Source organism: Nansenia antarctica (genome assembly GCF_963989245.1).
Source record: "Nansenia antarctica genome assembly, chromosome: 4".
Lineage (NCBI taxonomy): Eukaryota > Metazoa > Chordata > Actinopteri > Argentiniformes > Microstomatidae > Nansenia > Nansenia antarctica.
The window spans coordinates 22886830-22911379 of NC_137689.1; the positions used below are offsets into that span (position 1 = coordinate 22886830).

The window sequence follows — 24550 nt, forward strand, 5'->3', positions numbered from 1 at the left end:
CAGCATTTTAACGTGAGGGAGACATTTGCAGATAAGCATACACACGGTTCTAGTGTTGTTGTATCAGAAAATGTTTTTATGAAAAAATCCACGAAAGCATCTCATAAGATGCCAGCGTCCAGTGCAGTGGTACTACAATTCTAGGTCTTAACACGGACTACCATCACAATGGCCTACCGTTCAAATGTATCCTTTAGCTTTACTAGCCTTTAGTTTACGAATGGCATCTCTTTCTAACAACTGATGCATGTGTTAAATGAATTCCCATGCACTCTGTGTTCACTGCAGGTACTAATCATGGTGGACGAAGATGTTGTACGTAGCCGGCTGCCTAGAAAGGCAGGGGCCTCTCTTATGCACAGGGGCAGCAGCGGCGCTTTTGGACGACATTTCTGTGTAAGTGGTGACACTGATTCCAGTAACCCAGACGTTTTTGGGGCTCTGCTACCAGAGGACTATAGGCCCATGAGGTCTTCCCTCGCCAACCCCCTGCATAGTCTTATACTGCCTGACCCAATGCTGGAGGAGGAGGAGGAGGAGGACGTCTCTGATGATGATGACAGTGATAGCGACGACAGTGATGGCCTCTCCCTCCTTGGCACATCCCCACCCAAGTTGGACAACAGCTTCCTAAAATTGGGGCTCCAGGACCAGTCAAACAACCTGCAGAGCAGCCCCAAGAGTGGAGGTTAGGGGCCAGGTGCTCTCACTTGATGATCAATCAAACGGATATTGAATTCATATTAAACAACTTGTGAGTGTATTTAGAAGGGAACAGGTTATTTTGTGATGGAAGTCAGTGGAAACATTCACAGCTAGGCTTGAGGATTATAACATGGGGCATAAACCTGTTTGCCTTTTCTAACAGTTTGATTGAATAGTCTTCCATACTGTAGCCTACATACTGCATGATCTGCCAAGAGTCAGGGTTAGTACATCTCTTCTTCTGACTCTGAAAGCATCTGCTTTTCTAGTGGGTTACACTGACTGGCACATGCATCGGATGGCAGCAGTGTCCAGTAACGTGTTTGACGACCTCCTGGGGGAGTGTGCCCAGTTCCACAGCTGCAAGAGCGGCCTGGCTGCCTTCGTCCTGGAGAGAGGTGAGGTCTTCTCTCTGCTCACTGGGGAATCTCAGGGATGCAAACTAGTCACCTTTTCCATTTTTAATCCAAAATCAGTCTTTTTTTATTTTTATGCATCCGAACCCCCCAAGAAGGTCTGTTTCCACAACTCTCGTTGACCTTCTCACCTTTTCAACTCTGTCCCTGGAATCTATTCAATAATAATACACTAACAAAATATGTTAACGACTGTAAATGACACCTATTTTTGATGAGCATGTCTAATGTACGCACACACAGTTTATGTGTCGTCCATGTGTGTTATATTATATATATGTGTCTATAGATTGTGAATAGTTTATGGATGTGATTCTCCCACATTATTCCCTCTCCAGAGCTGTGTGACACTTGGGGCCAGTCCTATGTGCGCTACAACGTTGTGGCGTTGGGCACGGGCGAGTCAAGCTGCAGTGACTGGCTCTGCTTCAGTGGCACCATGGTGCATGACTGCCATGCCATGGTCATCGCCAGACGGGCTCTCCAAAGGTACATCAGCCTGACAGGAGTTTTGTTGGATCGTCTGGACTTACTTACTCACTTCACTCACTTGTTTGGTTTGTTTAGCTATTAATACTGGATACTAGCAAATGATGTGTCCGATCCTGTATTTCTATACAGGTTCTTGTACAAGCAGCTTCTGCTGTTCTTCAGCCATGACCCAAAGTGCAAGGAGCGCTCCATCTACGAGAGAAACTCAGACAGCCACCTGCTCCAGCTCAAGCCCAAAACCTACCTTCACCTCTACACCAACCAGACCCCAAGAGGGGCAGCACAGTGCGGTTCCATGTGAGTGTGTGCATTTTCACTGGCTGCTGTTGTTGAGTGTCCAATGCGGAAATCTTAATTGCTTGCATCCACTCAGAAGTGTAAGAATTGGATGGGAATTACATTTTGGGGCAGTTTACATTTCACAAATTTAGTGATCTAATTGAGTGACCCAGTGAGAGTGATTGTGTGCATCCTCTGTCCCCATAGGAACTCCCTGAATCTCTACAGTTCCCTGATGCTGCAGTGCCATGCTAAGGGCTCTCTGATCCCTGTGGCTCTCCTCCATCCGGGTGTGTGGGGCGCCCGGGTCTGCTGCATGTCCGACAGTGACAAACTTTGCCGCTGGGCCGTCACCGGGATCCAGGGGGCGCTGCTGAGCCACTTCATTGAGCCACTCTACATCATCAATGTGGTCCTAGGTAAGTAACCAAGGATGCATTACAATCACAGTAGCATAGGCCGAACTCCCTTGTAGGACTGACGGACAGTGCTCCAGTGACACTAAGCCTCTAGTCCCCCCCGTCCCCCGGCCAGGAATGGCTGTTCTATGTTCTACGGTAAGTAGCCGTTGACGGCTTTGGTTTTCAAACCATAATACAAACACAACAACCAAAATCTTAATGCTGACTTTTGGTACATTTTGAAATAGTCACTGAATCTTTCTCAATCTAGTCTGTTTTCCCTGAATAATGTGCTGTGTAATACTGGTGTGTGATACTTTTCTCAGGCTTGTTCTAATATTTTATCTTTATCTTGACAATTCTCAGCAATCTACAGCAGTGTTCTAGAATTGTATTGGGGCCTTAACTGGTTAAGAAGGAATTTTGAGAACTTGGTTCTGGTTTACTGGTCCGTTCAGGTGACTCCAGCTATAACTCGGACAACGTGTCGGACGCAATCAACAATCGCCTGGGGGATGACTGGGAGGAGCAGCTGGTCCCACCCTTTAGGAAACAGAGGATATTCTTCCTAGGTTGTGACGGGGTGGCGCCTCAACACAGCTCTCGCCACTGCAAAGACCTCAGCATCAACTGGTGCCTCGCGGACCTGAGCATCGAGGTGCTGGACAGCACAACAGGCTTTGTTGTCGATGGGTAAGTCAATGGTGCTACTGGTAGACGATGCTCGTAACATGGGAACAATTTAAGTATTTTTGATGAAACATAGATGATCTCGATGACTACTTTCATACTTACCGTACTTGGTATACTACCATTACAATGAAGTCTGATGGGTACTGAAGACCCATCTCTTCAGACTACATCTTGCCTGTCCATCTTGACTGTAAAGACCTCTTCACTCCCCACTACCCTGTACAGTTCCTCTACTGTATATATAAAAAAGATCCTTCCTTCTTCTAGCATTGTGACTGCCAATAGCACCTGCTCCTAGCATAGATTTGTTCTTATGATGACTGATGTGATTCACTTACTTGTTAGACACGTTTGTAAGTTGCTTTGGATAAAAGCGTCTGGTAAATGTCAAACATTTAAAAACAAATTATGTAAATGTATAATTTCATTGTGGAGTCTTTCTATGTAGGCGTAATGCTCTCTCTGGCCCCTTAGCTCCCCAACTGTGAGTGGGCCTGGCTTCTCCAGCAGACTGTGCAAGAGAGCCCTCTACTGTAACTTCTGCAAAATTGCAAAGCTGAGTGGGCAAAGTTCTCTACTGAACCTCCAAACCTATCACAGTGCCAAGGTGAGTTGTTGAACCATGAATCAGTAGATATCCTGGCACCCTTGGACCTGTATTTGTCTGCACTGCATATAGGCGACATCATAGCCATATCATGTGCTACCGAATATCATCTGGCCAAGATTGTGTTGACAGCATGAATGTGAATTTTGTGTGATGTGTTCCTTCTTGTTTCAGTTGGAAGCCAGTCTCTATCAGAATGCCAAGATGGTTGTCAACCACCAGTTCCTCTCCAATGGCGCAGGACCCTGGAACTCCAAACACCTGGTCGACAGCTTCAGCCACTGAGTCCCATGGGTGTGGGCGTAGTTTTGTTTGAAAGAGGAGTTTGAATTTGTGATTTGTGCCTAATTTCAGCATTAAGCATGCAGTAATGTTCTTTAGTTTGAAGTTCTGTTTGGTTTCACATTCATGTTCATGTTCAATAATGTGCAAAATAAAAACAGAAAAGTCTGAAGATTTAGTTTGAAGTATTGCATTAGAAGGGAAAACAAACAAGTATATCTTGCCCAAGCTTAGGACCTAAATCCCCAAAGGTAATCAATGTCATTTATTTACATGTACCACACCATCTCCGAAATCTCCTTACATTAGTACACCGGGACAGTTAATACAAGAGTAAACTTAAAATGTATTTTTGAATAAAAAACTCAGAAACAGGTTTATCATATTTTCACATGATACAACAAGCCACTTAAAAGAACAAAACTGAACTGGCAAAGTGCCTTAAAATTTAAGCAGCTCTGTCACCAACTATACCCCATTAACCATCTGAGATCAGATGAAACAAATGGATGCATACGTTTTGCACGCATAAGTCTTTCTAGAAATGGTAAAATCCAATTATTAGTTTTCCTATGTGACAGTTATTATTTGGACTGGTTAGGGTGACAGGAAGATGACCCCTACATACAGTAATTCAGAACACAAACCCCTGGAAATACCTAAAGTACTGACCAAGCGTCAAAGGAGACCTCTGATACTAGGCACCATCTTGACTTCGGCTGCCTGTTACACCGTCACTTCAGCCCCCCTCTGTTGCTATAGCGCCGGTCGTCCATTGAGCTTGTCGTGCATGAGGTTCAGGGCTCCGCTGGCAAAGTCTCTGAGCACGTTCACAGTCTCTCTCTGGAGCTGCAGGGACTCACGCACAAACTCCTGCTGCGTCTCGGCCAGCTGCTGCACCGACTCAGACAGGAGCTCCAGGGAGCGCGACACCGTCTCCATCAGCACGTTGGTGGCGGAAGGGGGGAGCAGGTCATCCCCGTGGTCATCGTCCGAGGCTACAAACTGGGGTTCAGTGTCTTAAGAAAGAGGAGGTAGTGGTCACTTTGTGTATATTACGTTCCTTCACCCTTTCACATTGAATTAGTTACGTACAAAAACATTTTTTATGTCCTTACCTTCAGTAGTGGGTATTTCATACTGCATTTCATAAGACAGCTGTGACGAATCTCCTGCAATAAATAGATACAATTAAACCATACATAAAACCAGCCAAGTAAAGATTTACTACAACTGACGTTATTTTTATTTAAACCCAGAGTTGTCCATTTCAAAGCACTTCAAAGAACTCACGAGATGTGCCACTATAGTTTGGCATTGAATGGTCATCTTTGTGTTGCGACGGGAGCGGGGGCATCTGTCCAGGGCCAGGTATAGGCATCCCCATGGGAATGGGCATGCCCATGGAATGTGGGGGCGGTGGTGGCATTGAGGCCATGTCCATCCCTCCATTGGGGGAGCCATGGATTCCAGCCATGTCCTCCTCTTCCTCTTCTTCCTCCTCCTCGTCCTCCGGCCCTTCATCGTCGTCTCCTAGTGGGCGATAAGCCTCCCCGGGGGGCTGCCCTCGCTTGTTATCCAACTCAAGGATCTGGTGCACAATGTTCTCTGTGGGGCTGAGGTCCCGTGACAGCCGCTGGACCCCCTTGTAGGCCGGCACCCCAGACCGCATGGCCGCCACCTTCCGCTCAGTGGTACACTTGAGGTGAGACCACTTCTTGAAGATCTCGATGACCTCACGCTGCCACTCGCCAATCTCATTCACACGGGCGGTGATCTCGGCCCACTTGCGCTTCTTGATGTCCGTCGGCACGCCGCGGTTAAACTGGACTGTGGAAATTACAGAGACACATACGAAACTGCCTGGTTCAGGTGGCAATAATATATATCCAATACCACAAGTGGCACAGTGCAAATCCAACACATTAAATTTGTTATCGATCTACTTGGCTCAATTCTGACATAACACTTGCATGAGCCTAGAATGACAATCAAACAGTGATTGTAATTTTTGTTTTACTTTAAATCAAACATATCAGATCTGGGGACCTCGCATCCACCTGACATTTAAAAGCGTGCCATATGTCACCTGTGTTTGCATTTAATCATGTGTTAGTGTTTCACGTTACAGCCAATCACAAGCCAAATCCAAATATAGCTGGTGTGGAAAGGCTTTGGTTACCATTCTGTCACCATTCAATGTGTTTAAATTTGGCTACAACAAACAAGGCCAAAGACCTCCTCATCCCATCCATACAGGCGACTGTGAGAACATCTGTCAGTCGTTGTCATTAGTGCTCGTTAGTGAGGAGTGGCTACAAGCCTGCTAGTGTCCATAAATATCTGGCCTGTCTGAGAGCGACAGCCCCTGCGACAGCCTCCTGACACTAAGACTCGTGACAACAAGACAAGGGAGTCTATCTGTGGGAGTCTAAGACTCGTGACAACAAGACAAGGGAGTCTATCTGTGGGAGTCTAAGACTCGTGACAACAAGACAAGGGAGTCTATCTGTGGGAGTCTAAGACTCGTGACAACAAGACAAGGGAGTCTATCTGTGGGAGTCTAAGACTCGTGACAACAAGACAAGGGAGTCTATCTGTGGGAGTCTAAGACTCGTGACAACAAGACAAGGGAGTCTATCTGTGGGAGTCTAAGACTCGTGACAACAAGACAAGGGAGTCTATCTGTGGGAGTCTAAGACTCGTGACAACAAGACAAGGGAGTCTATCTGTGGGAGTCTAAGACTCGTGACAACAAGACAAGGGAGTCTATCTGTGGGAGTCTAAGACTCGTGACAACAAGACAAGGGAGTCTATCTGTGGGAGTCTAAGACTCGTGACAACAAGACAAGGGAGTCTATCTGTGGGAGTCTAAGACTCGTGACAACAAGACAAGGGAGTCTATCTGTGGGAGTCTAAGACTCGTGACAACAAGACAAGGGAGTCTATCTGTGGGAGTCCATCGAGGAAGGCCTGAGAGGAAGCCGGAAGCCAGGGTACTAAGTACCTTCTCTTCCAGTTGTTTGTAGTGTTGCTGTCTCCTCAAGTCACTCCGGTCTACTGAGTGCGCTTAGCTACTCCTAGTTCTGTTGGTTCCTTAGCCCTCTTCCCCTCTACAGACTTTTGCCACAATGTGCTTTCTCCCTATCCCTGTTCTTCTGACACTCAGGAGGACACCTAGATGCTACATCCCCCCTCGCAAACCTTCCAATCTCATCTACCCACCTCTTTCTACTGACCATGACTTTATCGCCGCAGGCGGTCTCTGGAATTGCCAGTCGGCGGTCCGGAAAGCTGACGCTATCTCAGCTTATGCATCTCTTATGGCCCTCAATTTCCTTGCTCTCACTGAGACCTGGATCACACCAGAAAACACAGCTACACCGGCAGCCCTCTCTGCCGCCTACTCCTTTTCTCATTCCCCTAGACCCTCTGGTCGAGGGGGAGGCACAGGACTCCTCATCTCGCCCAAGTGGTCACACACTGTCCTTCCCCTGGCACACTTGTCTACATCCTCCTTTGAATTTCATGCTGCTTTTGTCTCTTCCCCGGTCAAACTCCACATTGTCGTCATCTATCGCCCCCCAGGCCAACTCGGTGACTTCCTAGGCGAGATGGATGGCCTTCTCAGCTCTTTCCCTGATGATGGCACTCCGCTCGTACTACTAGGTGACTTCAATTTCCAATCTGAGAAGCTTCTCTCATCTGGAGTACTTGACCTTCTCCTCTCCTTCGGCCTTACCCTGTCCCCCTCTCCTCCGACTCATAAGGCAGGCAATCAGCTCGACCTTGTCTTCACCAGATCTTCCCACACTTCCAACCTTACCGTTACCCCTCTTCCAGTTTCTGATCACCACTTTATATCCTTCTCCCTTCCCCTCAAAACTTCCTCTTCCCTCTCAGCCTCTAACCACTTAAGACCCTCTCGTCGTAACCTACGTACCCTGTCCCCCAGCGCCCTCTCTTCTTCTGTCCTATCCTCCCTACCCTCTGTCGAATCCTTCTCCCTTCTATCCACTGATGCGGCATCCTCAACCCTTCTGTCCGCTCTCACCTCATCCTTCGACACCCTCTGTCCACTAACCTTGAAGCCAGCTCGATCCTCTCCTCGAGCTCCCTGGCTCTCTGAAACGCTACATGCTTGTAGACTAGAGCTCAGAGCAGCTGAGAGGAAATGGAGAAAAACTGGCCTTTCTGATGACCTTAACCTCTATCACTCTCTCCTTGCCAACTACGCCTCCTCGGCATCAGCTGCTAAAACATCCTACTATCATTCAAAAATACATTCTTCTGCCTCTAATCCTAGAAAACTGTTCTCCACTTTCTCTTCACTCCTTAATCCACCTCCTCCCCCTCCTCCTTCCTCCCTGTCCGCCGATGACTTTGTCACCTACTTTGAAAAAAAGGTGGACGACATCAGCAGCACCTTTCTCCCCCCACCGCTCCCTCCTCCCACTAACAATGCTAACACTGTTCCCACTAACAATGCTAACACCCCTTCCAAACTCCCCCCTCGACACTCGATCTCTGGATTGTCATCTTTTTCCCCCCTCTCCCCCGATGAGATTCTCACACTTATCACATCAAAGCGGGCAACCACATGCCCTCTTGACCCCATCCCCTCCCCCCTTCTCCAATCCATTTCCGCCGACATCCTTCCTTACCTTACCACCCTAATCAACTCCTCCCTATCCACTGGATCTGTCCCAGCGGCCTTCAAAATAGCCATAGTCAAGCCTCTCCTCAAGAAACCTACCCTTGACCCATCATCTGTCCACAATTACAGACCGGTATCCCTTCTCTCCTTCCCTTCCAAAACCCTTGAACGCGCGGCATCTAAACAACTGATTGACTATCTCCGGAAGATGGATCACTTAGACCCCCACCAATCCGGCTTCAAGGCGGGGCATTCCACTGAGACTGCGCTCCTTGCTGTCACGGAAGCCCTCCACTCTGCCCAAGCTTCCTCCCTCTCCTCTGTTCTCATTCTTCTTGACCTGTCTGCTGCCTTCGACACAGTCAATCACCAGATCCTTCTCTCCATCCTCTCAGACCTGGGCATCTCTGGCACCGCACACTCCTGGTTTTCTTCCTACCTGGCGGGCCGCTCCTACCAGGTGACCTGGAGAGAATCGCTATCTTCTCCACGAACCCTCTCCACTGGAGTTCCCCAGGGTTCCGTCCTAGGGCCCCTACTCTTCTCCCTCTACACCAAGTCTCTTGGCTCGGTAATCTCTTCACATGGGCTCTCCTACCACAGCTACGCAGACGACACTCAACTCTTCCTGTCCTTCCCCCCGTCTGATGTACACGTGGCAACCCGTATCTCAGCATGTCTCGCTGACATTTCAACTTGGATGGCTGACCACCATCTCAAGCTCAATCTTAACAAGACTGAGCTCCTCTTCATCCCCGGGAAAGCCTGCCCTCTCCAAGACTTCTCCATCACAGTGGAGAACTCTACTGTAACCCCCTCCCTGACAGCCAAGAACCTTGGAGTGATCCTGGATAACCGACTATCCTGTGCGGAGAACATTGCAGCAACGGCTCGCTCCTGCAGATTCCTCCTCTACAACATCAGAAGGATACGACCATTCCTTACCAGAGAGGCAGCGCAACTCTTGATCCAGGCACTGGTCATCTCCCGCCTGGATTACTGCAATGCACTCCTGGCGGGGCTCCCCGCTTCAGCCATTAGACCTCTGCAGCTCATCCAGAATGCTGCTGCCCGGCTGGTATTCAACCTCCCCAAATACTCGCATGTCACCCCTCTCCTTCGCACCCTGCACTGGCTCCCGATAGCAGCTCGCATCAGATTCAAGACCCTGGTGCTTGCATACCAGGCAGCTAAAGGGACAGCCCCTGCCTACCTGAAGGAAATGGTAACCCCCCAAGCCCCCGGCCCGAGCTAGAGTACTCTTCCTGCAACGGATGGTGGACTGCTGATTCACATGCTTAGTATTCAAATGTATTGATTGTAAGTCGCTTTGGAATAAGGCGTCTGCTAAATGCCAAAAATGTAAATGTAAATGTAATCCCTGTGGTTTCGCAGATCAGATAATAATGCTTCTTTTGTTTGGTTACACCCCACCCCCCCAAAGATCGTGACAGATACAAATAGGGATGGATCTTAGTGCAAGACATAATAAGGCAAGTGTCAGTATGGCACAGAGGGCTACGTGGAATAAGGGTACATACCCACAACAATGTGGCGGTTCTTCCTGACTTCATCCAAAAGTATATGGACCTCACTGAAGGTAAAACGGGCTTTTCTCTTTTCGAAGCGTGTGACACTGTCTTGGTTGAAAAGGTATGGGGTAGACATCTTCCACTCACTATGCCTTTCTCTGGCTTCAGTCTGCTTCTGGCTCCTGGCTGCAAGTTGTCAGAAATATTGTAAACACCATAGCCAAGTATACAGACAGTGCAATAATTTACATACACACTTTAGAGAAACTGCTATCAAATACATCAAAATAACATTAAATATGTTTGATAAACTGAAACCAATTTGTATTATCTCAAATATAATTTGAAAACGTGTAGTAGGCTACCATGTAGGCTGTTCACAGTTTGTAAGGACAAGATGGGGAAATGAGCAGGTCGATGGGGAAATGAGCAGGTGGATGTACAGCGTACGGCGAATGAGACGTTTCAGGCGCGAACACAAGTTCATAAGCACAGCATGCACAGGAATAAGCACGTACGGCTCCACTCATCAGCTCATTGAAACAGTTTGGTACCGAATCCATCATTGCATATGAAGCATTAAGCCCGCTTAGCGCAGCTCTAGGAGATGAGCTCTGGAGTCTGTAGCATCCCTCAACACTCATCTTCACTCTTTTGTTGATCAGTCGTCATCAGCCTGTGCAGTCAGCTGAGTGCCAATGTACCTTGGCTTACTGACTAGAGCAGGTACGCCAGCTAGTAAACCAACCAACAAGAACATAAATGCGTGACTAGCCGCTAGTTAACGTCAACGCTAGCTAACTAAGAAAGACACGATGTAGTATTTACGTAGCCGAAGACGTCTCCACAGGCTTTTGTAACAGACAGTATCACTTTTAAAAAGTCCAAATGCTGTGAATAAAAACAATCGTACGGTTTCGTATGCAGGTTTGGGCGTATGTTTATTTCGTACATAATGACAATGTGAGCTAGCTAGCTATCGTTAGCTTGCCAGTCACGTCTAGTCATTGGAAGAATCTGCAAAATTGTAACATTTGTTCACGTAGCTATCGTATCTTCAATAATTCACAGGGACAAATAAATACTACGACCATTGTCTCAACCTTAAAAATGTTATTGTGCAGAGTGAATTTACCTTCCCGATCAATAAAGGTTGCGTTATCTCTCTGAGGCGAGTCCAGAAACTTCGTAGCTGACTAGCTAGCTTGATTTGCTGACCTCTTGTGGTCTTGCAAGCAGCCAAGAAACGCAAAGCATATGGTTTTGATGGGCTACCTGCTGATGTTCTGAAAAGATAAAAGGCGGGGGAAAAGATAAAAGAATACCTGCAAACTATCGAGGGATTACTTTGACCTCTGCTGTATATAAACTGTTCTGCTGTGTATTACATAACAGGGTCTCTGAGTGGGTGGAGTCCAACGGCATCATAACAGATGAACAAAATGGGTTTAGAAAGAAAAGGAGTTGTATAGACCATATTGCCACTTTAACTGCTATTATAGACTCCAGGAAAAAGCTTAGAAAATCTACCTTCTGCTCTTTTATCGATTTTTCCAAAGCCTTTGATCATATTAACCGTAGCATGCTATGGGAGAAGTTGTCAGCTGTAGGCCTACATGGCAACATCCTTAACTGTCTTACTGCTCTGTACGAAAATGTGAAATGATGTGTCCGTGTAAATGGTAGCCTTACAGATTGGTTCCCAGTCGACATCGTCGTAAAACAGGGCTGCATTTTGTCACCTGTTCTGTTCTCCATATATATAAATGACTTAAGTATAGCAATTAAGGCCCTGGGAAAAGCTGTCCCTATAGAAAATGAAAAGATCTCTATACTTTTATACGCAGATGATATAGAGCGGATTCCGCGGTGCCCTCGCCTGACGTGAAATGCGCAATTGTTGATCACTTGGAGGCACTCGAAAGTCAATTTGAGAAGTACTTTTCTGAGACTGAGTCTTGGAGAAAGCACAAGACATGGATACGGTTTCCATGCAAAGACAATGCATCCGACGGCTCAAACCTGACAGCCACTGAGGAAGATCAGCTGACAGTACACACAATAAGGTGTACGAGTCACAGCCTCTCACCCAGTTCTCGACGAGCCTCTTGCCTTTTGCAACAACTTATCTTTGTGAAAGTGGATTCTCCTCCCTCACCTACCTGAAGAGCAAATACCGTTCCAGACAGCAGTCTGAGGATGACATGATGCTCTGCCTGACAACCTCCATCTCCCCCAGAATAGACAAGCTGTGTACCACCAACCAGGGCCAGTCATCTCACTGAGGTAAGCCTACCTGGCTTCCTGAAGCTAAAAGTTTCATTGTTGAATAATAATAATAATAATAGACAATATAAGCCTCATCAACAACAACAACAACAACAACAACAACAACAACAATAATAATAATAACCAATCATAATTATGCATGAATGTTTTATCAATCATAAACACATATCTAATAACCCAGTATATAAATAGGTTAATACGGTGAAAGAAAAGGTGAATGAAGTAAATATAAAAGATATTATAGGCTTTAAAATGTGAGACATAAAAAATAAAAATAAAAAATACATGTGGGGGTCCCTGTTCTGTTTGTCTCTCGTCCAAGGGGTCCTTGGGTTGAAAAAGGTTGAAGACCCCTGTCCTAGACTATAGTGTAACTGCTAAACATCTAGCCTTGCATTCTAATAGAGCACTAGGTGCAATTATAGCCAAAAGCAAAATATTGGGTGGTTTCCCCTTCAAATGTTTCACCAAATTGTTTGAATCTTTGGTTCTGCCCATCCTGACCTATGCAGCTACTGTCTGGGGTTACAAAAGTCACTCTTGTATTAACGCTGTTTTTAATAGGGCATGTCGTTTTTATTTGGGTGTGGGTAAATACACACCGAATGCTGCCATACAAGGTGATTTGGGGTGGAAAACCATGTGGCAACACCAGTGGTCATGCATTTTCAAGAACTGGAAGAGACTGTGTGGTATGCCGGATAACAGGCTATGTAAGCGTGTGTTCCTGTGGGCTAACCAGATTAGAAATGTGAAAAACTATGCTCATACAGTGCGAACATTTTTTAGCTCTCTACATCTATCCCATCTCGCCAGCACTGATCTAATCCTATCAAGAAATGATCTACAGAGTCTTGATGAAGCAGTTGCAGAGGCAGACAAGGAGAAATGGCTCCTGCAGATTAACAGGCCAGAGGGAAACAAACTGCGTACTTACTGTTCTTTTAAAAATGTTTTTGAATCTGAACCCTATGTTCAATACATTATGCCCAGGCAGCAGGGGCGCCGCTAGGGGGTGGTAAGTTAGGACGATTCTAAGGGCCCAGCACTGACAGTGGCCCATGATAATCTTTTTTTTTTAAATATATTATATTTATAAATATTATTATTATTATTATTATTATTATTATTATTATCATAAGGACGTTAATGTAGCCGAATTCAAATTATAATTCTATGTATTAAAAAAAGTCACAAAAGAAACAAACTGGAGTTTTGTTTCTCTATGTTTAACACAATTAAGCCTTATTATTTACCCCTCTATTTATTCACTGCATGGTTCAGTCCACCGCGCGCGAGCTGCTAGACGAGAGGAACGTTACCGCAAATAGTCTGACAAGGTTTCCATGACCAACATGTCCTGCTGTCGAATGTGTGTGGGACAGATGGAGGACAGCCAGATTGGAAATGCATCAAATGTACGTGTGCGTGCGTGGACGACGTCGTGAAAGGCAAAGCCAAAGTCAGGGTCTCAAAAGAGAAAAGTAAAAAAAATCACTAAAAACAGTGGTTTAGTGATCTAATCACTGCGTGGATGATCTAGTTAGCTCGCTATAGCTAATTAACATTAACTTCAAGTATAGTTAACTTACAGTGCACTGTCAGTATAATTTCAGTTAAATGTATGAGATGAGTGCAATTTTGGTCCAAATATAGGTTATTAGAGCTCAGTGAATTTGTATCCAGCAGCTATGCACTCTTGCTATTATAGCTAGCTAGCTAGTATAATGTTACATGCTAATGACGTCATGCACAGATGCACCTCCCAGTTGAAGGAGAAGGAGGTGAGCAGTAGGAGTTTGGGGTTAACAAACATATTTTGAATATTTTAATGTATGCTGCATTACCATGCAAGCATTGAATACAACTTTAGCTAATATTCATATTTAGTTAATAGTTCTTCCAGTAATTGCAATAACATTGACCACTGGCATCTTAATAATATTGTTAGCTAGCTAGATAACATTGAAGTTAGCTAATCTGGTGTAATGTATGTATTATTATGTTAATACTATTATAGGACATCTTATGAATTATGTACCTATGGATACTCCATGCCAGGGCCCTCTTAAAGCAAGGCAGCCAGAGAGGAGAGCAGAGGTGGTGGGGGGTAGTGGTGGTCTAGTAGTGGATAGTGAGTTGGACTTGTGATCGGAAGGTTGCGAGTTCAAATCCCGCCTGAAACCTCACCACTACTAGTGTGCCCTTGAGTAAGGCACTTAGCCTTCAGTTACTACAGGGGGAATGTCCCTGTAATTCGTAATTGTTTGGATTAAAAGCGTCTGCTAAATGGCAAAATTAATTAAAATTAAAAAAAATAAGAGGTAAAGAGGCAGAAGAAGAAGAGCAAGAACAGGACAATGACAGCAGCACAGCAAGTTGGCTTCATCACTAGATTTCAAGGATCTTATTAAAGATTTTGCTACTAAGAAGGCCCAGCGTTTAGCTTTGATTTGATTTGATCTCTTTACTCCTATCTTGAATCGTTGTGCATTAGGCTAGATATAGTTTTTAGCTCTCCAGGTATACTATTCCACAGTACTGCCGCAGTGTAAAAATAAAAATCTTCCCATTTCACATTAAATTTCCCTGGCACCATGTCTGTGTTGCTCCCTCTTGTATAAGACACGTTTGTCTTTGTGTGAAACAAGCAATGCTGAGTCAGTAAATATCTCTGCTGTAATTCTTCATTGATCTAATCCTGACAGTATTATGGCCAACTGATCTTTTTTTTTTTTTTTTTTTTTTACAAGATCTACATTTATTTAGACACAATACCACCCCATTAAAATAATATTTTTATAATTGGGTTCCAATCTTCATTTAATTATACTTTTGTCCTTGTGTTGTTCAAGTCTTAATTTAATAAGTTAAAGAATGTTGAGATTTCTTTGCTGAATTGTTGATTCCTGTATTAACTGTAATTTTAAATTACATTTACAAAAGATGTCCATCATTGGATTGCTTGCAGTGCATCAATAGTTCATCAACTTCAACTGGGTTTAGGTTGATGGGTGGTTTAGGTGGGGGGGCCCAAAATGATATTCTGTCATGGGGCCCAGAATCTCTAGCGGCGCCCCTGCCAGGCAGCATAGAAGTGCCCTTGCCAAGTTTAGGTGTGGAGTCGCTCCCTTAGCCCTGGAAACCGGCAGATACACTAACACCCCAGTGGAGAGTCGTTTCTGCACACTATGCAACAGTGGTTCGATTGAATCCGAAGCCCACGTCTTATTACACTGTGAACTTTACAACGACATGCGCGCTGATCTTTTTATCTTTTTATCAAAACACTATGAGAATTTTAATGTCTTTGATGACCAAAATAAATTGTGTACAATTTTAGCTGGTGAACACTGCATAAATGAATGTGCCAAGGCCTGCCACCTCATCCTACAAAGAAGAGTAGCCTTCATGAGCATCGCACAATAAACTGCCCCCTCCTCCTTTTTTTTTCATATTTCATTGCCTTTACATATTGTATTTTATTGTAATGCCAATGGTATTTGTTGTGTAATAGTTCAAGTGTAATAGTACTTGAATGTACGTTTTTAATTTGTATTGCTATGAATTGTATTGTGTCTCACAACTCCATGTGAGTAGTCCTCAACTTTTTAATGCACCTTTTGTTGCTGTTCTTTATACCATACCTATTTGTTGAGGAGTGACACATAAATAAAGATATATCTATCTATCTATCTATGTTATGTGCAATATAACTTATGTTCAGTCACATCCCTGTGTTGTCATATCATGAGCCCTTAACAAGCCAGTGTAAGGCGATCAACTTCTCCAGAATTGATTTAATTGAGTCGTCACTTACAAGGGAGTTCGTTTAATCTCAACGAGACGTCCTTGATATAACTTCTTAAGATAAAATGATCCAATCAAATATTAGGCACCACTACTGAACTGTTCATTAAGAGAATATTTATTCAAGCACATCAGCAAGCAATAATAGTTCATTTCCATGGAAAAGTGGTCCCATCTAGTTTCACCTCCGCAGGCCAGTATCAGCTAGCCGTCAATAGGTTAACTGCAGAAGCTTCACCAAACAAGAACCCCGTTTAGCCTTGGTACATAGTCCTTTATACATTTGATTTAACATTTGGGGCTGGGCTGTCCCTCCCCCCCTATCTGGTAGTTTTTTAATTGTCAGCATAAAATCTGTTGCAGCTGTGAGCAAGTGTTTTAGTTAGTTATGTGGCCTTCAACTCCTCTCTGTGTGGGTGCGAGAGTGTACTGTGTGTTATCTTCTCCCTCTGTGTCCCTCTGCGGTCACACCCCCTGTCTGGGGCTCGTTAATCACATATGCACACACAGCTATGTATTTAAAAAACAGGTAAGCACACAGTTATGTTTTTAGGATGTAGCCTACAGACATTTTTATACAGTTACCTTGGGTATATTCTACGAGCGTTCTAAAGCACTGATTGGCCAGTTATTTGATCATCAAACCCATTCTCTCATGACTAGGTCAGTGTGTCCTTTATCAGAATAGCTTGTGAAAACATAACTGTTGAAGTTACACAGTCCTATGACTTAGGATTCGATTAACATGTTAAAATATAGTATAGAAGAATAGACTTATCATTAATCATTAGTTATGAAAGTATAAAATCAGTACAGAAAAATAGAATATCATAACAGCAGGTATAAAATGGTTGTTAGCACATAGGTAAAAATAAGTAATTTACAGGCGGTTTGAATCATAAAACTTTCTTTTAGTCAGGAGCTTTTCTTCATGTCGCTCAAAAACAGAAACTCTCTTTTGGCTAATTGCGAGACCTTCCTATTGTTCTCAACTGACCTCAGTCACATATTATTTAAATGAGCACATAGTACATGATTTATGACTTCTAGTTATTTTAATACAAATTCCCAACACCAGGTAAGATAAAATGATAAATATCTCTCACAGAGATAATTCTTACAACACAGAGTAATGTTATATATTAGCTCCTTAACTTCACTCATACAGTAAATGAATAAACGTCACTCATACAGTAATTGAGTCTGCACAGCGCCATCTGCTAGCTACCTATAACTTTATCTAAAATTGAAATATAGACCAGAACATTTTATTTTAACTCAACGAGACTAACCGGCATACATAATGGTCGAATAAAGTGAAATAAAGAACAATTGAAATTAATTATATTTCAACAACAAATCTGGTTGAGTAGGATAGCTAGCTAATTAGTTTAGCCAAAACTGCACGTGCGCTTTTTTTTCTTCCACCATACTTCAACCACAGATGTCGTTAGGGATGCCAGCATTTTAATGTGAGGGAGACATTTGCAGATAATCATACACACGGTTCTAGTGTTGTTGTATCAGAAAATGTTTTTATGAAAAAATCCACGAAAGCATCTCATAAGATGCCAGTCCAGTGCAGTGGTACTACAATTCTAGGTCTTAACACGGACTACCATCACAATGGCCTACCGTTCAAATGTATCCTTTAGCCTTTAGTTTACGAATGGCATCTCTTTCTAACAACTGATGCATGTGTTAAATGAATTCCCATGCACTCTGTGTTCACTGCAGGTACTAATCATGGTGGACGAAGATGTTGTACGTAGCCGGCTGCCTAGAAAGGCGGCCTCTCTTATGCACAGGGGCAGCAGCGGCGCTTTGGGACGACATTTCTGTGTAAGTGGTGACACTGATTCCAGTAACCCAGACGTTTTTGGGGCTCTGCTACCAGAGGACTATAGGCCCATGAGGTCTTCCCTCGCCAAACCCCTGCATAGCCTTATACTGCCTGACCCAATGCTGGAGGAGGAGGACGACTCTGATGATGACGACAGTGATAGCGACGACAGTGATGGCCTCTCCCTCCTTGGCACATCCCCACCCAAGTTGGACAACAGCTTCCTAAAATTGGGGCTCCAGGACCAGTCAAACAACCTGCAGAGCAGCCCCGAGAGTGGAGGTTAGGGGCCAGGTGCTCTCACTTGATGATCAAACTGATATTGAATTCATATTAAACAACTTGTGAGTGTATTTAGAAGGGAACAGGTTATTTTGTGATGGAAGTCAGTGGAAACATTCACAGCTAGGCTTGAGGATTATAACATGGGGCATAAACCTGTTTGCCTTTTCTAACAGTTTGATTGAATAGTCTTCCATACTGTAGCCTACATACTGCATGATCTGCCAAGAGTCAGGGTTAGTACATCTCTTCTTCTGACTATGAAAGCATCTGCTTTTCTAGTGGGTTACACTGACTGGCACATGCATCGGATGGCAGCAGTGTCCAGTAACATGTTTGACGACCTCCTGAGGGAGTGTGCCCAGTTCCACAGCTGCAAGAGCGGCCTGGCTGCCCTCGTCCTGGAGAGAGGTGAGGTCTTCTCTCTGCTCACTGGGGAATCTCAGGGATACAAACTAGTCACCTTTTCCATTTTTAATCCAAAGTCACGTCTTTTTTTATTTTTATGCATCCGAACCCCCCAAGAAGGTCTGTTTCCACAACTCTCGTTGACCTTCTCACCTTTTCAACTCCGTCCCTGGAATCTATTCAATAATAATACACTACAAAAATATGTTAACGACTGTAAATGACACCTATTTTTGATGAGCATGTCTAATGTACGCACACACAGTTTATGTGTCGTCCATGTGTGTTATATATATATGTGTCTATAGATTGTGAATAGTTTATGGATGTGATTCTCCCACATTATTCCCTCTCCAGAGCTGTGTGACACTTGGGACCAGTCCTATGTGCGCTACAACGTTGTGGCGTTGGGCACGGGCGAGTCAAGCTGCAGTGACTGGCTCTGCTTCAGTGGCACCATGGTGCATGACTGCCATGCCATGGTCATCGCCAGACGGGCTCTCCAAAGGTACATCAGCCTGACAGGAGTTTTGTTGGATCGTCTGGACTTACTTACTCACTTCACTCACTTGTTTGGTTTGTTTAGCTATTAATACTGGAGACTAGTAAATGATGTGTCCGATCCTGTATTTCTATTCAGGTTCTTGTACAAGCAGCTTCTGCTGTTCTTCAGCCATGACCCAAAGTGCAAGGAGCGCTCCATCTACGAGAGAAACTCAGACAGCCACCTGCTCCAGCTCAAGCCCAAAACCTACCTTCACCTCTACACCAACCAGACCCCAAGAGGGGCAGCACAGTGCGGTTCCATGTGAGTGTGTGCATTTTCATACTGGCTGCTGTTGTTGAGTGTCCAATGCGGAAATCTTAATTGCTTGCATCCACTCAGAAGTGTAAGAATTGGATGGCAATTACATTTTGGGGCAGTTTACATTTCACTAATTTAGTGATCTAATTGAGTGACCCTGTGAGAGTGATTGTGTGCATCCTCTGTCCCCATAGGAACTCCCTGAATCTCTACAGTTCCCTGATGCTGCAGTGCCATGCTAAGGGCTCTCTGATCCCTGTGGCTCTCCTCCATCCGGGTGTGTGGGGCGCCCGGGTCTGCTGCATGTCCGACAGTGACAAACTTTGCCGCTGGGCCGTCACCGGGGTCCAGGGGGCGCTGCTGAGCCACTTCATTGAGCCACTCTACATCATCAATGTGGTCCTAGGTAAGTAACCAAGGATGCATTACAATCACAGTAGCATAGGCCGCCCTCCCTTGTAGGACTGACGGACAGTGCTCCAGTGACACTAAGCCTCTAGTCCCCCCCGTCCCCCGGCCAGGAATGGCTGTTCTATGTTCTACGGTAAGTAGCCGTTGACGGCTTTGGTTTTCAAACCATAATACAAACACAACAAGCAAAATCTTAATGCTGACTTTTGGTACATTTTGAAATAGTCACTGAATCTTTCTCAATCTAGTCTGTTTTCCCTGAATAATGTGCTGTGTAATACTGGTGTGTGATACTTTTCTCAGGGCCTTAACTGGTTAAGAAGGAATTTTGAGAACTTGGTTCTGGTTTACTGGTCCGTTCAGGTGACTCCAGCTATAACTGGGACAACGTGTCGGACGCAATCAACAATCGCCTGGGGGATGACTGGGAGGAGCAGCTGGTCCCACCCTTTAGGAAACAGAGGATATTCTTCCTAGGTTGTGACGGGGTGGCGCCTCAACACAGCTCTCGCCACTGCAAAGACCTCAGCATCAACTGGTGCCTCGGGGACCTGAGCATCGAGGTGCTGGACAGCACAACAGGCTTTGTTGTCGATGGGTAAGTCAATGGTGCTACTGGTAGACGATGCTCGTAACATGGGAACAATTTAAGTATTTTTGATGAAACATAGATGATCTCGATGACTACTTTCATACTTACCGTACATGGTATACTACCATTACAATGAAGTCTGATGGGTACTGAGGACCCATCTCTTCAGACTACATCTTGCCTGTCCATCTTGACTGTAAAGACCTCTTCACTCCCCACTACCCTGTACAGTTCCTCTACTGTATATATAAAAAAGATCCTTCCTTCTTCTAGCATTGTGACTGCCAATAGCACCTGCTCCTAGCATAGATTTGTTCTTATGATGACTGATGTGATTCACTTACTTGTTAGACACGTTTGTAAGTTGCTTTGGATAAAAGCGTCTGGTAAATGTCAAACATTGAAAAACAAATTATGTAAATGTATAATTTCATTGTGGAGGGAGCTTTCTATGTAGGCGTAATGCTCTCTCTGGCCCCTTAGCTTCCCAACTGTGAGTGGGCCTGGCTTCTCCAGCAGACTGTGCAAGAGAGCCCTCTACTGTAACTTCTGCAAAATTGCAAAGCTGAGTGGGCAAAGTTCTCTACTGAACCTCCAAACCTATCACAGTGCCAAGGTGAGTTGTTGAGCCATGAATCAGTAGATATCCTGGCACCCTTGGACCTGTATTTGTCTGCACTGCATATAGGCGACATCGTAGCCATATCATGTGCTACCGAATATCATCTGGCCAAGATTGTGTTGACAGCATGAATGTGAATTTTGTGTGATGTGTTCCTTCTTGTTTCAGTTGGAAGCCAGTCTCTATCAGAATGCCAAGATGGTTGTCAACCACCAGTTCCTCTCCAATGGCGCAGGACCCTGGGACTCCAAACACCTGGTCGACAGCTTCAGCCACTGAGTCCCATGGGTGTGGGCGTAGTTTTGTTTGAAAGAGGAGTTTGAATTTGTGATTTGTGCCTAATTTCAGCATTAAGCATGCAGTAATGTTCTTTAGTTTGAAGTTCTGTTTGGTTTCACATTCATGTTCATGTTCAATAATGTGCAAAATAAAAACAGAAAAGTCTGAAGATTTAGTTTGAAGTATTGCATTAGAAGGGAAAACAAACAAGTATATCTTGCCCAAGCTTAGGACCTAAATCCCCAAAGGTAATAATGTCATTTATTTACATGTACCACACCATCTCCGAAATCTCCTTACATTAGTACACCGGGACAGTTAATACAAGAGTAAACTTAAAATGTATTTTTGAATAAAAAACTCAGAAACAGGTTTATCATATTTTCACATGATACAACAAGCCACTTAAAAGAACAAAACTGAACTGGCAAAGTGCCTTAAAATTTAAGCAGCTCTGTCACCAACTATACCCCATTAACCATCTGAGATCAGACGAAACAAATGGATGCATACGTTTTGCACGCATAAGTCTTTCTAGAAATGGTAAAATCCAATTATTAGTTTTCCTATGTGACAGTTATTATTTGGACTGGTTAGGGTGACAGGAAGATGACCCCTACATACAGTAATTCAGAACACAAACCCCTGGAAATACCTAAAGTACTGACCAAGCGTCAAAGGAGACCTCTGATACTAGGCATCATCTTGACTTCGGCTGCCTGTTACACCGTCACTTCAGCCCCCCTCTGTTGCTATAGCGCCGGTCGTCCATTGAGCTTGTCGTGCATGAGGTTCAGGGCTCCGCTGGCAAAGTCTCTGAGCACGTTCACAGTCTCTCTCTGGAGCTGCAGGGACTCACGCACAAACTCCTGCTGCGTCTCGGCCAGCTGCTGCACCGACTCAGACAGGAGCTCCAGGGAGCGCGACACCGTCTCCATCAGCACGTTGGTGGCGGAAGGGGGGAGCAGGTCATCCCCGTGGTCATCGTCCGAGGCTACAAACTGGGGTTCAGTGTCTTAAGAAAGAGGAGGTAGTGGTCACTTTGTGTATATTACGTTCCTTCACCCTTTCACATTGAATTAGTTACGTACAAAAACATTTTTTATGTCCTTACCTTCAGTAGTGGGTATTTCATACTGCATTTCATAAGACAGCTGTGACGAATCTCCTGCAATAAATAGACACAATTAAACCATACATAAAACCAGACAAGTAAAGATTTACTACAACTGACGTTATTTAAACCCAGAGTTGTCCATTTCAAAGCACTTCAAAGAACTCACGAGATGTGCCACTATAGTTTGGCATTGAATGGTCATCTTTGTGTTGCGACGGGAGCAGTCCAGGGCCAGGTATAGGCATCCCCATGGGAATGGGCATGCCCATGGAATGTGGGGGCGGTGGTGGCATTGAGGCCATGTCCATCCCTCCATTGGGGGAGCCATGGATTCCAGCCATGTCCTCCTCTTCCTCTTCTTCCTCCTCCTCGTCCTCCGGCCCTTCATCGTCGTCTCCTAGTGGGCGATAAGCCTCCCCGGGGCGCTGCCCTCGCTTGTTATCCAACTCAAGGATCTGGTGCACAATGTTCTCTGTGGGGCTGAGGTACCGTGACAGCCGCTGGACCCCCTTGTAGGCCGGCACCCCAGACCGCATGGCCCACACCTTCCGGTTATAGTTAGAGTTGAGGTCAGACCACTTCTTGATGATCTCGATGACCTCACGCTGGCACTCGCCAATCTCATTCACACGGGCGGTGATCTCGGCCCACTTGCGCTTTGTGATGTCCCTCGGCACGCCGCGGTTAAACTGGCCTGTGGAAATTACAGAGACACATACGAAACTGCCTGGTTCAGGTGGCAATAATATATATCCAATACCACAAGTGGCACAGTGCATATCCAACACATTAAATTTGAATTTGGCTCAATTCTGACATAACACTTGCATGAGCCTAGAATGACAACCAAACAGTGATTGTAATTTTTGTTTTACTTTAAATCAAACATATCAGATCTGGGGACCTCGCATCCACCTGACATTTAAAAGCGTGCCATATGTCACCTGTGTTTGCATTTAATCATGTGTTAGTGTTTCACGTTACAGCCAGTCACAAGCCAAATCCAAATATAGCTGGTGTGGAAAGGCTTTGGTTACCATTCTGTCACCATTCAATGTGTTTAAATTTGGCTACAACAAACAAGGCCAAAGACCTCCTCATCCCTGTGGTTTCGCAGATCAGATAATAATGCTTCTTTTGTTTAGTTACACCCCACCCCCCCAAAGATCGTGACAGATACAAATAGGGATGGATCTTAGTGCAAGACATAATAAGGCAAGTGTCAGTATGGCACAGAGGGCTACGTGGAATAAGGGTACATACCCACAACAATGTGGCGGTTCTTCCTGACTTCATCCAAAAGTATATGGACCTCACTGAAGGTAAAACAGGCTTTTCTCTTTTTGAAGCGCGTGACACTGTCTTGGTTGAAAAGGTATGGGGTAGACATCTTCCACTCACTATGCCTTTCTCTGGCTTCAGTCTGCTTCTGGCTCCTGGCTGCAAGTTGTCAGAAATATTGTAAACACCATAGCCAAGTATACAGACAGTGCAATAATTTACATACACACTTTAGAGAAACTGCTATCAAATACATCAAAATAACATTAAATATGTTTGATAAACTGAAACCAATTTGTATTATCTCAAATATAATTTGAAAACGTGTAGTAGGCTACCATGTAGGCTGTTCACAGTTTGTAAGGACAAGATGGGGAAATGAGCAGGTCGATGGGGAAATGAGCAGGTGGATGTACAGCGTACGGCGAATGAGACGTTTCAGGCGCGAACACAAGTTCATAAGCACAGCATGCACAGGAATAAGCACGTACGGCTCCACTCATCAGCTCATTGAAACAGTTTGGTACCGAAATATGAAGCATTAAGCACGCCTAGCGCCGCTCTAGGAGATGAGCTCTGGAGTCTGTAGCATCCCTCAACACTCATCTTCACTCTTTTGTTGATCAGTCGTCATCAGCCTGTGCAGTCAGCTGAGTGCCAATGTACCTTGGCTTACTGACTAGAGCAGGTACGCCAGCTAGTAAACCAACCAACAAGAACATAAATGCGTGACTAGCCGCTAGTTAA

At 44.8% G+C, this 24550-nt stretch overlaps 4 protein-coding genes across 4 annotated transcripts; 2 read left to right on the forward strand and 2 right to left on the reverse strand.

The window, feature by feature from the left end:
• Positions 1–297: 297 nt before the first annotated feature.
• On the forward strand, positions 298–3878 carry LOC308155890 (adenosine deaminase domain-containing protein 2-like; the record flags this gene model as incomplete). Its single annotated transcript, XM_080529256.1, has 8 exons — positions 298–688; positions 975–1103; positions 1460–1610; positions 1743–1910; positions 2100–2311; positions 2752–2986; positions 3461–3593; positions 3768–3878. 8 exons carry the CDS (start codon positions 298–300, stop codon positions 3876–3878), a joined length of 1530 nt encoding a protein of 509 aa, XP_080385382.1.
• Positions 3879–4631: 753 nt separating this feature from the next.
• LOC308155891 (uncharacterized protein) lies at positions 4632–10200 on the reverse strand (the record flags this gene model as incomplete). Its single annotated transcript, XM_080529257.1, has 4 exons — positions 4632–4894; positions 4994–5047; positions 5169–5705; positions 10074–10200. The coding sequence occupies 4 exons, from the start codon at positions 10198–10200 to the stop codon at positions 4632–4634; spliced, it is 981 nt and encodes a 326-aa protein (XP_080385383.1).
• Positions 10201–17909: 7709 nt separating this feature from the next.
• LOC308155892 (adenosine deaminase domain-containing protein 2-like) lies at positions 17910–21405 on the forward strand (the record flags this gene model as incomplete). The annotated part of the gene is made up of 8 exons (XM_080529258.1): positions 17910–18288; positions 18571–18699; positions 19054–19204; positions 19337–19504; positions 19696–19907; positions 20276–20510; positions 20988–21120; positions 21295–21405. The coding sequence occupies 8 exons, from the start codon at positions 17910–17912 to the stop codon at positions 21403–21405; spliced, it is 1518 nt and encodes a 505-aa protein (XP_080385384.1).
• A 752-nt stretch (positions 21406–22157) lies between these two features.
• LOC308155893 (uncharacterized protein) lies at positions 22158–23912 on the reverse strand (the record flags this gene model as incomplete). Its single annotated transcript, XM_080529259.1, has 4 exons — positions 22158–22420; positions 22520–22573; positions 22689–23216; positions 23786–23912. The coding sequence occupies 4 exons, from the start codon at positions 23910–23912 to the stop codon at positions 22158–22160; spliced, it is 972 nt and encodes a 323-aa protein (XP_080385385.1).
• Between the last annotated feature and the right edge of the window lie 638 nt (positions 23913–24550).